At 37.5% G+C, this 16,862-nt stretch overlaps 1 protein-coding gene across 1 annotated transcript in view; it reads left to right on the top strand.

Annotated features, from left to right (window-relative positions):
* LOC136863684 (roundabout homolog 2-like) overlaps nucleotides 1-16,862 on the top strand; it is a 231,455-nt gene that overhangs the window by 196,455 nt on the left and 18,138 nt on the right. The window contains exon 17 of the mRNA XM_068226035.1: nucleotides 7,171-7,391. Within this exon, the coding sequence (XP_068082136.1) occupies nucleotides 7,171-7,391 (221 nt within the window). The remainder of the gene's footprint in view (nucleotides 1-7,170; nucleotides 7,392-16,862) is intronic.

The raw sequence follows: 16,862 nt of genomic DNA, 5'->3' as shown, positions 1-16,862 counted from the left end.
ACATGAAAACCAACATGTAAGGCTCATCTCTAAAGATAATACTGTAGGCAAATTGATATTTTCAGAGTGTACAGCTCGGGAAAGGGTGGCACAGATGCTGTTTCAGAATTATTTGAAAAGATAATTAGCTATGAGGGGAATGATACAAAGAGGAAAGTGATTTTAGCAGGTGACCTCAATTAACTAAATGTCAACTGGGAAGGTAATGCAAACAACAGGAAGCATGACCAACAAATGGCAAATAAATTAATCTGGGAAGGACAGCTGAATCAGAAAGTGATGGAACCAACTAGAGGGAAGAATATTCTGGATCTGGTGCTGGTACAACCAGATGAGCTCTAAAGAGAAACCGAAGTAATGGGTGGTATTAGTGATCACGAAGTTGTTTTTTGCCATAGTTAAAAATAAATGTATAGAAAGGAAGGTCGTAAAAGTAGGACCATATGGCTGATAAAACAGGCACGAGGGAGCTTTCAAAAGTAACTACGATCGATGGAAAATGGTAAATAAAAATGTAAGCAGACTGTGGGATGGGCTTAAAGCAGTTCTTGAGGAATGTGAAAACAGGTATGTACCTTTAAATGTGGTAATAAATGGTATAAAACCCGCTACATTATAACAAAGGAGTAAAGAGACTAAGAAGGAGCTGCAGGTTGGAAAGAAATAGAGTTAGAAATGGCTGTGGAAGTAAGGAGAAATTTAAGGAACTTACTAGGAAATTGAATCTAGCAAAGAAGTCAGCTAAGGATAACATGATGGTAAGCATAATTGACAGTCATATAAATTTTAGTGAAAAATGGAAGGGTATATATAGGTACTTCAAAGTAGAAACAGGTTCGAAGAAGGACATTCCAGGAATCATTCATCAACAAGGAGAGTGCATTGTGAGGAACTTCAGAAGGCAGAAGTATTCAGTCAGAAGTATGTAAAGATTGTTGGTAACAAAGATAATGTCCAGATAGAGGAGGTACTAATACTAACAAAGTATTTAAATTTACCTATGATAACAATGACGTTTGAAATAAGATTTTAAAAATTAAAAACTAGAAGGAATTGATAAGATTTCTGGGGATATACTAAAAACAATCTGCCTGCTGTCATTTCTTGATGGATACAGTACTTTTGCATCCATCTCTTGGCACAGGCCAGAGTAAAGTGTAGCTTCCACCGAAGTCCCAGTCAACATCCATGGTTGTGACAATATGGAAGTTGCTGGGGTATGGGTAGTGCTGAGTAATGGCATTCAGAGCATGACTAGTGCATTTGAGTGTTAAGAAAGGTGCTGCTCATAGGGTCAGTCGTGCTGCAATAGTACTTTCTGACCCAGTGAGGAAAGCAATGGCAAACTATCTCACTCCTCATCTTGCCTAGTACGCCTCATTTTGGTGCTGCCATTGGTTTTTGGGGTTTCCTTATAACCGCATAACCTTTGGTGGTGCTATCTGAGGATCCAACCAGCCTCTGGGCTGATGACCTAACAGACAGACTAAAGACAATATGTTGGGATATAGTACCGTATCTGAAGTACTTTTTGATTATTGTTCACATGAAGGAGCTATACCAAATGAATGGAGAGTTGCTACAGTAGCCCCTGTATATAAAGGAAAGGGTGATAGACATAAAGCTGAAAATTACAGGCCAGTAAGTTTGACATTCATTGCATGTAGGTTTTGGGAAGGCATTCTTTTTCATTATATTAGACATGTTTGCAAATTAATAACTGGCTTGATAGAAGGCAGTTCGGGTTTAGAAAAGGTTATTGCACTGAAGTTCGACTTGTAGGATACCAGCAACATATAGCAGATATCTTGTATTCCGGAGGTCAAATAGACTGTATTGTGATTGATCTATCTAAGGAATATGATAGGGTAGATCATGGAAGACTGCTGTACTAACTAAAATGAGAGCTATTAGACTAGACAAAAGAGTGACTGAATGGGTGGTTATATTTCTAGAAAAAACTCAGAGAATTAGAGTAGGTGAAGCTTTATCTGATCCTATAATCATTAAGAGGGGAATTCCTCAAGACAGTATTATTGGACTTTTATGTTTTCTTATTATACCCTTACTGGGCTTTTAGGAGACCCAAGCATAATAATGTGTCTGTGTAACCAGACAAACAACCACGCATGAGATTATATCGAAGAGCGGCACGAACTACCAAAACGGGCTTCGTAACCACCCTCCTCCTACTTTCTGGGTGAGCCTCGTCATTGTTCGAGTACAATGGGGGTGGTGGCATTTGAAAAAAAATAAGAAAAAACTTTAAGATGGAGTCTTATCTAATGTGCAAGTAGAATTTTTGAGTTCAACTATTTACTGGATATTACTTAGCACTACTAGAAATGACAAGAATAATGTAATGGGGTCACTGATATAAATTTTTTTCTGAATTGTGACATAAGGACAAACAACACTAGCATAATAAAAATCTACACACCAGAAAAAAAGAGAGTATTTAAAACAAATTGATTTGCCTGAAGGCTGCTCAATGATCTCAACTCATCACAGACTTTATCTGGCAGTGAAGTATAAACGAAATCTGGCTGTTAAATATTATCTTATTTTTCTGACAGAATTGTCCTCTCCTTTGGTCGATCACCTTCATCATATCATTTGAGAAGGTGTCCCCCTACATGGTACAATTCTATCTTAGCACATAATTAAACGGTCCGTATGCTATGTAATTCATACCTGAGAAAAATATGTACATAAAAAACACACAATGAGCAAAATTCTCTGAACTGATCATCCCTGGCACCTAGACAAGCAACATTGAACATCGGCTCTATTTGAGCACAAAGAAATAAAATAAAACACTGAACACAATCACATGTACACTTTAAGTACAAATGGGTCCGTTCCTGTAAGAAAAACATGGATATCACTTTCTTCTGCCCCCGGCAAAAGCTTGAGGCAAGCTTGCACGCCAGCTTACCCTGTCCGTCATCTGGTTTCGAGCAGGGCTCCTTCTGACTGAGTGATACACATCAGAAAATCCCTAGCTATCTGTTGCCTTGTATTACTGTACATGGGGGATTTATCTTAACTACCATCCAAATTATCAGTTATGGCTACCATATTATTATTGAACACCAATGTTCTTAAGAAGACTAGACTTTTGAAAAGAAAAAAAGAAAACTGTGTGTAATTGCTGGGGATCAATAGCTTTAACTTCATTACACAGCAAGTCTGTGCAAAGGGGATTGGAACAAAAAAATGTTCCTTTGTTATGCTGGGAGAATGGTCACTCGTCACCCTCTTCTTTCACTGGCCAGCATGGACCGTAACCTTCTAATTACAGCCAGTAATTCCCTTCCTAGGATTTACTTCTTATTGCTCAATTTATTCATTTGCCCCACTTATTCATACACTTGGAACTTCACAAGGAACATCATTCACTGATCCATCATTTATTCATCCTTTTACATAGATTTGCCTCGGTGCACTGTCACATTTTAATTCCTTCATAACACATCGTCATTCTAGGGTGCTCAATGTTTCTCATTACTTCTCATATTACATACCAGAGTTCCTAGTGGATAAGGGCTATCACTATCACTTTTCTCAGCCCTTCATTTTCTTTTTTCACTTGCCATTCAATTGTATTATTCACTCACTCCCTGGTATCCATTACAAGTTCACACTGTTTGCACAAAAGCAAAGGAAACACTCCAAATGGGAGTCTTATAATAACATTCAAAATCAAGGAGAAATTATATAATGTCCCTATCCATGTACTATCCATATACATAACACAATTGTATCATATTAGCTCAGTCAGAACTCTTCAGTGTGTGCGGCTGTGAGCTTGCATCTGGAAGATAGTCAGTTTGAATTCCACTGTTGGCAGCCCTGAAGGTGGTTTCCGATTTGCACACCAGGTGAAGGCTGGGGCTGTACCTTACTTAAGGCCAGGCCACTTCCTTCCAACTCCTAGGCCTTTCCTCTCCCATGGTGGCCGTAAGACCTATCTGTGTCAGTGTGATGTAAAGACACTAGCAAAAAAACCTCTTCATTCTTGAATATATTTATGCCGTAACAACTACTGTATGAGTCAGCTAAGCATGCATTGTCTGAATGACCCTTGAGCACCCGGCTGTCTACCTCCCAACGACAACCATATTGAACATCAATAGCAACTTCTTGGACATGGTTTCACTCATTCATCACTTACTACTGTTTCCATCCCATTTAGGGAAGCTCAAGATGCTATTCTATCCTTGTTCCTATACATGCTAATATATTACAAATCACTAATAATAAAAAAACCCTCATAAAATACTTAACAGGAAAATGTGGTTTCATCCAGAAAATTTAGCTCTTATGACTTTACATTAACATTGACAAAAAGATAATCAAATTCAATATCATGGCATGCATTATTTACAGCATTTATGTATTAAACAAAAGAAAATCCTACATTATGTCACCCCAATTATCTTTTATCGTGCTAAGAAATAAAATGCACATCAACTCATCTGTTTGGTGGTCATTTTTCCTTCCACAGGAAACCCATGGTGGAGTTCTACTCGTTCATCCTCTCGGTGCTGTAGACGAAAATAATGTTCTTTTGGAATCCATAATCCCCATAGTCACCAAATGTTATGATAAGAAATTAAATAAATTTCACACTGGTAACCATTCATACAAATTTTCCCACCCCTCCTTTCCCTTGCTTATCCTTCCTTCTCCTACTACCATTCCCTCCCATCACCTTGAGCCTAAACCTCCACCAAGCTCTCACAACACTGCCAGCTGTTAACTGCTGTGCTCCCACTGGAGCATCAAGGGATAAGTTTGTTACTTTCATTTTTTTTTTTTTTTTTCATCTCCATATCATTTTTCACTATTAACTTTTCTAAGACACAGTCGTTTTCATTCTTCTTTTTTTTAGATATTCTATTATATGCATTGTTCAAAGCCCTAATTGATATGGCTTTATATTTCTACTCAACACTAGGATGTCTCTTTTAGACTAATGTGGCAGTATTGGACATCATTGTAAAGTTTTACAGAAGTCTACAGCCTTGTACATTCACAAATTTTATGTGCTTGGGCACACTTTTATACAATCGTACAGATGTTCAGTGAGCTAATTTGAGTGAAAGTGTTATTTTAATTATAAATTGTGCATCAAAAATTCAAGACAGCATAAAATTATGGATTAAACACGAAGCATTCAGAAATTTTTAATCCATTGTAAATATGTTTTCTGATGCATGTTCAATCTTAGAAAAAATTTTACAGTCCCATTCAACTTTTTGAATGGACATTTTATGTTATATTTAAGATAGCTATGTCTCATTCTTCGGTACATTTTTTCTTGTTAAATTACTGGAGACGAACATTTTACAATCAAAACTAGTCCAAACATTTAATGAATGAGTTAACAACAATTACTTCAAATTAATGTACTGATTAGATTGAATAAAAACTCCTTTTCTAATAAATAAAAACACATCCATCAATACGGGCCTCAACATAAAAATTATTGCCTATACAGAATTATGTTGTCAGATACGATTGTGATGATCACTACATCCATGATAACAGAGCAATTCATCACTAAAGACCATTCACTAGTATAGCGTGATCTTTTCTGACATTAAGCAAGCCTTACATATTTATGCTGTAGGGTGAATGAAGAATTGCTTCATTGACATAGGCTTGTAAACTGGCTGCACGCAAATGATTACCAATAATTGTTTCTTACATAGATGGACTGACATAATTTTGTTACTCATATTTGTACTGTTGTGCTCAGGTGTCGCTGCAAACCATCTGACCAATGTGGCTATCCTTCTGTTCTATTACCCAGTGGGTTGATGCTATACCACATCTATGAATATATGTTCTTTCACTTGTTCACTGTTGCTATAAATATTGTACTATAGATGCATGTCACCCAGCACATGCAGCTACAGTCCTTATTGATAACCCATCTCACACAGATCAGTATTTTTCAAGCCCTATCAAACTGTGATAGTTGTTCATGCCGTACTCTTTTATGGCATCAATGCATGTTTGACGAGGGATCATTTTACAGGCCAAAAGTCAGCTAAGCTGCACTGTGCAATAAATACTGGAGAAGGTTTGTCCACAACCAGTCACATGGGGATTGCTACATAATGAATCAAATTAGCCTCAAACTGTTATAGTTTATGTACCTATATGACACCATTCTACAAATAATTAATTTTGTTTGGTGATGAAATTTCCACTTTGAGTGGTGAATGAGCCAAGTATGTCTTTGTGATGAGATCTAGTGTTTACGGTGCACAATGTCTTTTGTTATAGCCTAAAATAAATGTTTTACCTTCATTTTCCTCTCTCAGCCTCATCCATTGCTTTAACAAAATGAAAATGACCATGTTATGAGCGATGCTAGTACTGCCATTCCTAATGCAGCCAGTCCCTCTTATGAATGGTGTGAAAGCATCACTCATAGGGTTGGGCTTGACAGACTAATGTGCAATATCAGTGAGGAAAGTAATGGGAAACTAGCTTGCTCCTCATTTCACAAATAAGCATCTTCAGAAACTCCTAGGCCATTTATGACAGCTGATGGTGGAGCTGTTCAGAATCCAACCAGCCATCAGGTTGACTATCCAATATATAGGCTCACTACTCAACATACATTAGCCAAGTAAGTTTGAATCTCTCTTCTTTGATATTGATCAGTTCTTTAATTCCTTCATTATTGAGGAAATCTCAGCAGTTTATTTAACAGTAGGAATGTATTTCCTGTAAAAATTGTGACGAAGTCCTGAGGATGTTTACCACTATGATATAAACAAAAACAGTATAAGCTTTCATACACATGTTATGCACTTGCACAGCTTTCATATCAATGCCGGCCATACGGTGTAGGAGTAGAGAGTCTGCAACTGACCAGGTGGCCTCAAGTGTGATTCCTGGCCCGTTCAGCAATTTTTACCCAAATCTGAGGGCTGGTTCAAGGTACATTCAGCTGAGAAAAATATCCAAGAATATTTGTTTCACTGACCACGTGTCACCTCCTAATCCGCAGGCCTTGGGACTAACCAGCGGTTGCTTGGTAGGCCAAGTCCCAGCAAGGCTGTATGGCCATGGGTTTCTTTTGTTCCTTTTTTTTTAGTACCATTAATGAACTATGATTATGCTCTTAATATGAATATCTTTTAACAGGAGGTAATGGTGTGATATCAGCATCTCATAACATCTGTGCCAGTAGCATTCCTCAAACAAGGAAAGCAATGTCAGAACAAGGTCAGAACGATACTCAGCTGTCTACAAACTCTCCTGCACCCCCCAACAATTCATCATCCACGACATCAACTTCAGTACCTCACACACCTTCCAGCACTCTTAGAAGAGGCCCTCGCAACATTCAGTTTATTCGTCCTCAGGTAAGAAAAAAGAAATTGGAGTATACTTTTTGAAATACAAACAATGAACTACCCAATTAGCACATATCTACTATGAAGTAATATAAAAGTATAACTCAACTAATAAATAATATTAATATAGGTATCTACTAGTATGTTACAAACTTGAAATTTGTAAAATGGTCATAAAACAAAGGCATAGCCAAGCAACAAATTATGCTTGGTAAGCAATAGCAGAGAACAAGAACAACTTACATACTCAAAAATGCATAGAACACACAGAGTAGATTAGTGACTATTTAAATATTATGTCTTCATCAACTTGAGAGGAAGAAGATGAGTTCATTGTGAGGTGATGCTGTGGATTTTCTAGTGTTTTGAAAGGTCTATCTCATGTTCATACTTCAGCTTGCCTTAGTCTTTAAAATGAAAGGGCACATTCATAGTCTTTCAAAGAAGCCAAAGTGGCAGAGGTAGGTCATTGATTTATGGCTTTTACAAAGAAAACATTGTGGAAACAGACATGCTTGAGATAAAGAAGTAGTTAATGTGTATTTTTGTTTCTTCTATGATTGTTCAGCCAATAGATATAGAAGTAAGTCTTACACAGAAGGCAGGGCATTTCTTGCACTGAATTTGGTAGATTACCTCATTGTATGAGTTAATCATACTATGCATATAAAATGTTCCCAGAAAGGATAGCAGGATAGCAGTAAGCATTAAGAAGAAGTGATCTATCAGGCCATTCAGTACGAGCATTTACCCTTCATGAATTGATGAATTATTTGGAATAGAATATATTTATTTATCACGTACAAGATGTCCCATTTACAGATGTGATAGAAAATTAAATAAAACTTAAATAATATATACATATATACATAATTACATAAACATACAGATATACAGGTTCACATGTTTTCTACAGGCTATTCATATAACAATTCATGTAATTTACAAAATTATCACATTTCAACCTTTAGAAGAGCTTTCTGGATTGCAGTGGAAGGGTGGTGAAAATTGTCAAGTGTCCCTTCCAGCCGATTTATGGTCCTAAGGGCTTGCATGAATCAAGAATTTTCATGTGCAACCGTCCTACATTTGGATGGCTGAAATGTGCATTTCTGCCTTGTCCAAACGGTCCACTTTACTCTTCAAGCATTTAGTTGCTAACATTGCATTCGCACATTTTCGGTGCGTTGCCAGCGTATTCATTCCAAGAATTAGACAAATTCTTCATACCTGCTTGAAGAGAGTGGCATGCCCAGGAATCCAAAACTAATCCACTCCAGGAACCTTATCTGTACTCTCTCAAGATGGTATATGTGGCCTTTCTGATACGGGAGCCACACCTCACAACCATACTTGAGAGAGGGTCTGACCAGGGAACAAAACAGTGTTTTGGCACATGCAATATTACTAAACACTTCACAATTCCTTTTGACAAACCCCAGTATTCTTAAAGATTTCTTTATAATATTATTGATGTGTTTCTCAAAGGATAAGCCATTCATGTTACTAAGAATTACACCTACGTCATTAAACTCCTCTAAACAATTTAAAAATTCTCCACTGATTTTGTATTTGTAATTTTTGAGTAAATGACATGACACCACACACAACTTTATTCACTCTGAGGGATCACTTATCACACCACTTACATATTTGTTTAAAATCTTTTTGTAAATAATTGCCCTCACCATCTTCATCTATGACTTTGTATAGTTTCAAGTTTTCAGCATACAAGAGACATTCACGGCTCTGAATAACTGTAGTAATATCATTTAGAAACAAAACAAATAGAAGGGGCCATAAGAGTGATCCCTGTGGGATGTCAGATTCTTAGCCTATAGTTATAGCAGTATTCTTTGCATTCGGGGTAATCTTGATTTGTTGAATTCAGAAAGTCTTTGTTGCAATGATGTATCTTTCCAGCTTTGATTTAAAAAATTAACACAATATTATGACAAAGTAGCTGAAGTTACCATTACTGACTTGCCTACCTTGTCCTGCTCTGATCACCCTGAAAGATAGTGTACATAAACCAATCAGATAATTTTAATGCAATGGAATGCCTCCTTCCCAGACACTAAGAGCTTCCCTCTAACAACAAATGGATATGTTCAGCTTATATGAAATTTTAATATGTTCTCCATATGAAAGATCTTCTTCCATTCAGAGGACACTTTTCAAATGTTTCTCACCCACTATGACTTAGGGCACTGTCATACTCATGAACATTGTTGAATGTAAAAAATATTGAGGTAGAGTACCTAACAGATTCATTGTTTTTTTTTAAACTGTGCACTAACACTGAAAGATTTTTATTGACATTTCTTCAAGCTGTAGTACCCCTACTTTCCAGTCTACCAACACCTTTATAAAAAAATTAAATTTAACAGACCAATTTATTTCTGAACTTTGATTCCAAATTCATGGGTGAAAGGATAAGGTTTCACTCAAATAAGTAGTGGAAAACACTTCAAAGCTTTTCTTGAGTGATCAGGATAGTCAGACATAACATAAGTAAAAATCTGTTAATTATAATTGTGAAACATGTAATTTTAATGGACTGTGAGAATGTTCTGCCAAAGAATCTTCTTCTCATAGCCAAAGAAAGAGTTTGGTTGATTGCCTATCAGCAAGCATATTTCTTGTCCACATGCCACTGACTTAATAGCATTGGAATATCTCCATTGGAACATTTTCTCCTGACATCTGGAAGAAATCTTTAATGGAAGGAAACTGCTTGAAGATTTCAGAATCTAATATCTGATCCACAGCTTCAGTATTTTTATCATTCCCTCGGTTTTAACTCAAACCTGAAACATAGTGCTGCTAGATCCCTGTGGGCTTAATCGGAGTACATTCAGACAGTTCAAGATAACAGCAAGGTCTGATTGCTTCCAAATACAGTTGGGTTGAAATTATGTCTTTAAAGATGAAAAAAAAAAAAACTTGACTTCATTACTCAGTTCCTTAGTACTTCTCCTGAAGATAACCATCTCACTTCACAGTGCATTGCAGCCACTCATCATTTTATACCAAACAACCAAGAATTCAAAGAGTGTCACTTAATAAAAGTATATTTATTTATTCCTGACTTACAATTGTGGCAAAGTTAGGGCTCATGGCCCTCTCTTACATTTAACAACTTTAAACAATAAAATTTAAAAATGTAAACATACAAATAAGATATAGTAATTCTACAAAGAAGTAATACTATGGATAGATACCCTGAGACTAGGTTACAAATCAGTATGAAATTACTGTGACAATACTAATAATAATATAAAAAGGAATATTAATAATAACAACAACAATAATAATACTGGGCGAGTTCACCCTGCGGTTAGTGGCACGCAGCTGTGAGGTTGTATCCGGGAGATGGTAGGTTCGAACCCCTCTGTCGACGGTCCTGAAGATGGTTTTCTGTGGTTTCCCATTTTCACACCAGGCAAATGTTGGGGCTGTACTGTAATTAAGGCCAAGGCCACTTCCGTCCCATTCCTTTCCTATCCCATCATCGCTATTAGACCTGTCTGTGTCGGTGTGACGTAAAATAATAATAACAATAATAATGATTGAAGTACATAATAGATAAAAGAAAACTCATTCACACAACATACATACAATGACTCACACAACTCAGTTATATGTACCCAGAAAAAAACTTTCAGCAAGCAGCTTTGAATTTTTGACAGGAAGTAACATGCTGAATATCCATTGGGAGTGTATAACAGAGTCTTGATGCAGTAACTAAAAAAGAATGACTGTTTTTTGCTATTTGCTTTATGTCGCACTGACACAGATAGGTCTTATGGCGACTATAGGACAGGAAAGGGCTAGGACTGGGAAGGAAATGGCCATGGCCTTAATTGAGGTACAACCCCAGCATTTGCCTGGTGTGAAAATGGGAAACCACGGAAAACCATCTTCAGGGTAGGAATGATTGTAAGAATTAAGTGGAATTTCAAGCAGGGAACCAGAATGGGTACTAATATCATGGAATGAGGAAAGAAAATAAAAATTAAAGATAGGTAAGTAGGAGTGTTCATCAAGAGTACTTGGTAAACAAGTGTCAGTAGGTGAAAATTCCTTTGTTCATTTATGCGTAGCCATTCCAATGTTTTGAAGTATGGTGTAACATGAGCATCATGTCGCAGTTGGAAGGCATATTGCATGAGTTTTGTGTGATCGTTGAAGTCTCAAATTTTGTTCAGCATTTAGATTGACCAGTACCATATCACAGTAGTCTAAAATTGGGAATAGTAGTGCTTGGATTAATTTTAATTTAAGGTTTTGAGAAAAAACATTCTTGTGACATTTCAGGGGATATAGAGCTACATGAACCTTTCTACATACATTACTTACGTGTTCATTCCAGGACAGATTCTCATTGATGGAGATTCCTAGATTAGTTACATTTTTTAGGTACGGTACAGCAATGTCATTGACGATGATTGGAGGAGGATTGATATTGCTTATAACATGTGATAATCTAGAGTTTCCATTGATAATACTTTGTGTTTTATGAGGACTTAGGATTAAGTGGCTGTTTTTAAAATATATGGTAAGCCTTTCAGTATCTGAATTAATATGCTGAATAGTTTCATGTAAATTGTTTATGGTGGTGTGTTTGTATATCTGCAGATCATCAGCATATAAGTGGTAGTTACAATACTGAAGTGTGGAGGATATGTCATTAATATATAAGATGAACAATAGGGGCCCTAGAACAGACCCTTGAGGGACACTGGATGATTTTACAACCCATTGGGATCTTTGATTGTGTACCACTATGCATTGGTGATAATTTGTAAAGTATAACTTTAAAAAATTTAGGGCTATTAGGCCAATATGCGGAGAGCAGAGCTTGGATAATAATATGCCCATATTTACCATATTGAACACCCTACTAAAGTCAAGGAGTGTCAATACTGTCACCTGCCATTTGTCCATTGCTAGTCTTATGTTATCGGTTACCCAAAGAAGGGCAGTCATAGTACTGTGTCCCTTTTTGAAGCCAGATTGCAATGGGTCAAAAAGAGATTGACTGGTTAAGAATTCTATTAGCTGCTCGTGTACAACTCGTTCAAGAACTTTCGAGAAAGGAGGAAGAATCGAAATAGGCTGGTAATCAGCGCATTTGCTGTAGTTTGCTTTAATATTGGGGTTACTAGAGCATCCATCTATGCAGTTGGAAATGTCCCTGTGGTTAGACAGTAGTTTATAATATGGGTAATGATTGGTGGGACAGCGCCAATAATGTTTTTTATAAAACCAATTGGGATGCTATCTGTTCCTTTGGTTTGTGACTTAACTGAATTCAAAAAATGCTTTACATCATTTACACTGACAGGGTGAAAAGAAAAATTATGTTAATTTTCTGTAGGATCACCGATTCTTTTATTTAGGTGGATATGATTTTGAGGTTGAGATTCCTTTATTGGGTTAGTTACGAAGTGAGAGTTTAGTGTATCGAGAGATATAGTTCGCAAATGAGGCTCCTTACATTTTCCAACTCCCATAGCTCAAAGTTGGTTCCAGGTGTCACGTGAATTTCAGTTCCTTGTTACATTTTTAACATACCGTAACGAATTAATTGCTTTGTTCTGTTACGTAAAATACAATACTGTTCAAAATCTATTTCATTAGTTGTTTCCTTGTATTGGCAAAATATTGTGTCATGGCAAGCCATTGTTGCTTGTATATCGCTAGTTAACCAAGGTGCAGGCGAGTGACTCTAACTTGCCTAACTGAAGCTTGCTTGTCATATAGTTCTATGAGCAGAGAGTTAAATCTTGTCACTTTCATGTCTGTGTCGCGTAATTGTTTTATATCTTCCCAAGGTAAACTGTATGCATCACTTTGGAGTTGCTGTAAATCAATATTTTTCAGATCCCTATAACTAATGTATTTAGCTTTGTACTTTGGTACATGTAGAGAGTAGCACAGGAAAATTAAGTCAAGAGTTGAAATGCCAGGTACAGGAAATTGACCGTACTTAAGAACTTTAGGCAGGTTATTTGTAATCAGGAGATCAATTTCAGTATGGCTTGTATATCTAAGTGTATGAACATGATTAGTTACATTTAGTGGTAAGATCATCATGTCAACGAAGTTAAATAGGTTTCTGATTCGCTCTGATTTGCCAGTCAGGGCTAAGATATTTGTGTTAGTCACCAAGAAGTAGTATATGCTCATAGGTTGGTACTAGTTTGAAAAGGTCAGATTCAAGGTCAGAGATGCTAGTAACATTCGGTGGTTTATAGACAACTTCTATCAATACTTTTTGATGGTTAATTTCAGTCTCAACAAACATATATTCCGTATGTGGAGTGATGACAGATGATGATTTACTAATTATTCTACATTTAGTACCATTTCTACAAAATACTGCTACACCACCTCCACGGCTCCCAGTGTGATCATGCCGATAGAGAGTATATCCTTCCAGTTTTACTGGGGTAGAGCTAATGTTGTCAGACATCCAGGTTTCAGTAATGCACATAAGATGCATGTTACAGGTTGACATTATCGAATGAAATTCATCTGTGTGACTGAGGAGAGAGAGCAAATTGATATGGCAACACTGCAGACTTCTCGAGAACTGAGACAGAGTTTGTTTCAACGGCAGTTCAGTAGGCTGAGTGTTGGAGGAAGTTGGTGAAGGTACACAAGGGTTATCATAGTCTTCGAATACACTCGGGTTAATGACATTCAAGAATGCCTCATCTACTATAGTAGTAGTTGCTTCAAGGACACCAGTTCCTGACATGCTTCAAGAGTAGGTGACACATTCCTGGAACAAAAACTGATAACACACACACTGACAGACATATGCAAATAATTACATTCACATAGAATATGATTGAACATTTCAATAAAGACAAATATTTTTAAAAAATAAGGACATTAATAAAATTTTACTAATATATGGTTAAAAAGTTAGCACAGAGTAGGGATTTGCTAAGGAGCTGTATTCTCAGGCTTTAACTGCTCCTGCCAGGGAGCATTTCAGAAGTAAGCAGAAGAGAAAGAGCTTGTAGGTGTGGGTGGGATTTGTGAATACTACAGGACTATTTTATGAATTTGTCACAAATTAAGAAGTCACATTGGAAGAAACAGTTAAGGAACTAGACAGCTATTTCACAGTAGAATCTACAGACACAGGGGGAAATGCTACACTATGGTATTGTTCATCTACTTGAGAGAGTTCAGTTCATCCATTGTTGTTATGTGGGGTCTAATTTCCCCTGTCTTTACAACAACGCATCCCTGTATGGTCCAGATATTTCTCACTCCTAATTTATCTACCGCTGCCTTTAATATTACAGTGTGAGCTGCAGTCAGGTCCTCTGATAATGAAACATTGCCCCTAGAGATCTAAGGACCTACCTTGGGAACCTCTGTGTTAAAGTCAGTACTGTATTCTCAATCCTATTAACCTCCAGAATGCAATGCTTCAAAGTAGTAAGAGATTTCTGAATAACTACATATTGTCTTCATATGCATCTAGAATTTACTAATGCTCTGGTCTAACTCAGAACTCAGGCATACTAATTTAATCTTAATAAATTCAACAAAGTGGGGAACATGTAACTGATGAAATGGAAACATGGCAAGGTGAAAAGTAAATTGAATGAATGAAAATCCACAGCCTATTTCCGGTCATTCGACTGGGTCAGGGATGGAATGAATGGAACCCCATCTAGCGGCGAGAATAGGAAATGTGCCAGCTGCCGAAGCCTGTCGCATTCCTCTGGGGCAATGATATCTGACTGGTAGATGAAATGAAATGTTAATGGAGAGTGTTGCAGGAATTAAAGATGACAGGGAAAACTGGAGTACCTGGAGAAAAACCTGTCCTGCCTCCGCTTTGTCCAGCACAAATCTCACATGGAGTGACCAGGATTTGAACCACGGTATCCAATGGTGAGAGGCCCGCGCGCTGCCACCTGAGCCACGGAGGCTTCAAGGTGAAAAGTAACAGCTACAAATAAACTTGACAAACAGGTTTAATACACACGAAAATCATTGATATAAGGCTGGAACACAAAACGATAAGAGAAAATGTGCAAGTACACCATTCAGATAACTGGTGAATTGGTGTTATAAGTTGAGTATTCTGTCCCTTTGCCATGTAAAACCGTGATGGGATTCTAACCATGCTTGTTTATGCACCTAGGGATTTTGTTACTACTGAGATTGCTGCATAAATGAGTGAGTCAATAATTTACTTTAAAATAGGCACACAAAAACTGGAATCAAATTATTAAATCTGAAATATAATGCTGGTGGATACAAACCACTTACTTTACACTAAAATTTTTAAAAATATATCAGAAAAACACCTTCAAATTTATAAACAAGGACCAATTGCTAGAACATGTAATGAAATATGTACACTTCATGCTGAGAATAAGTAGACATCAGAACAAATTATAGCTGTCTGTCACAATCATATCAAAACAAAAACCAGGATCACAACATCAAGTACCAAAAGATGAATGTACACTAGTGTACAAAAGTTAAGCATAATCACTAAACAATTCCATACAGCCTGATAGGAATGTCAGATGGATTGCTGAACAAATGGAAGGTGACTCACACACCATATTTTACACAACTTGTCCACAAAAACAGTGTCAGAAAGGTTCTGATAGCTAAGGTATAACTTTGACAACACCTAACAAAACTTGGTAATGTCTTCCAAAGGAAAATATGCTGTTAATAGGGTGTATGGTTACCCCTAACAGCCACACATGCTTCGCAGTGACGTGCCATGCCCACTATCAGGTGGTCCAAGAGATCTTGTGGCAGTCGATCCCATTCCTTGGAAAGGACTATATGAAGGTACTGAAAGGTCCTTGGTAGAGGCTGACGGGATGCAATTCACTTCCCCAATGCATCCCAGGTATTTTCTATAGGATTCAGATCCTCAGACCTTGCTGGCCAGTCCATGCGATGAATGTCTTCTCCAGCCAGAAATCCATCCACCATAGCAGCACTGTGCGGTCGGGCATTATTGTTCATTAAGAGGAAGTTTGGACCAACCGCACCTCTGAAGAGTCGAACATGTGGTCTCAGTACCACATCCCTGTATCTCTGAGTGTTAACAGTGTTCCTCGGAGCACCCATGAATACATGCAGGTCCATACGGCCATTCAACATGAAGCCCCCTCACACCAAGATGCCACCACCACAATACTGGTCCCGTTCCACAATGTTCCTGTGGTTGTATCGGCTACCCGGTTCTCTCCAGATTAATGTGCGATGGGAATCGTTCTGCAAACTGAAGCAGGATTCATTTGTGAAGAGCACATGCCTCCATTCATTCATGGTCCAGGTTCGATATTGACGGCTCCACAGTAAATGGGTCCAAATCTGTGCTGGAGTGAGCGGGACACACACACACCACTGGACGTCAGGCAAATAGCCCTGCTGTTCTGAGCCTCCGGTACACAGTTTGCCGGGAAACGGCAACCC

The sequence above is a fragment of the Anabrus simplex genome, chromosome 2, assembly GCF_040414725.1.
Source record: "Anabrus simplex isolate iqAnaSimp1 chromosome 2, ASM4041472v1, whole genome shotgun sequence".
NCBI lineage: Eukaryota > Metazoa > Arthropoda > Insecta > Orthoptera > Tettigoniidae > Anabrus > Anabrus simplex.
The sequence above is the reverse complement of the archived record's forward strand: the minus strand, read 5'-3'. Positions and strand labels throughout refer to the sequence as shown.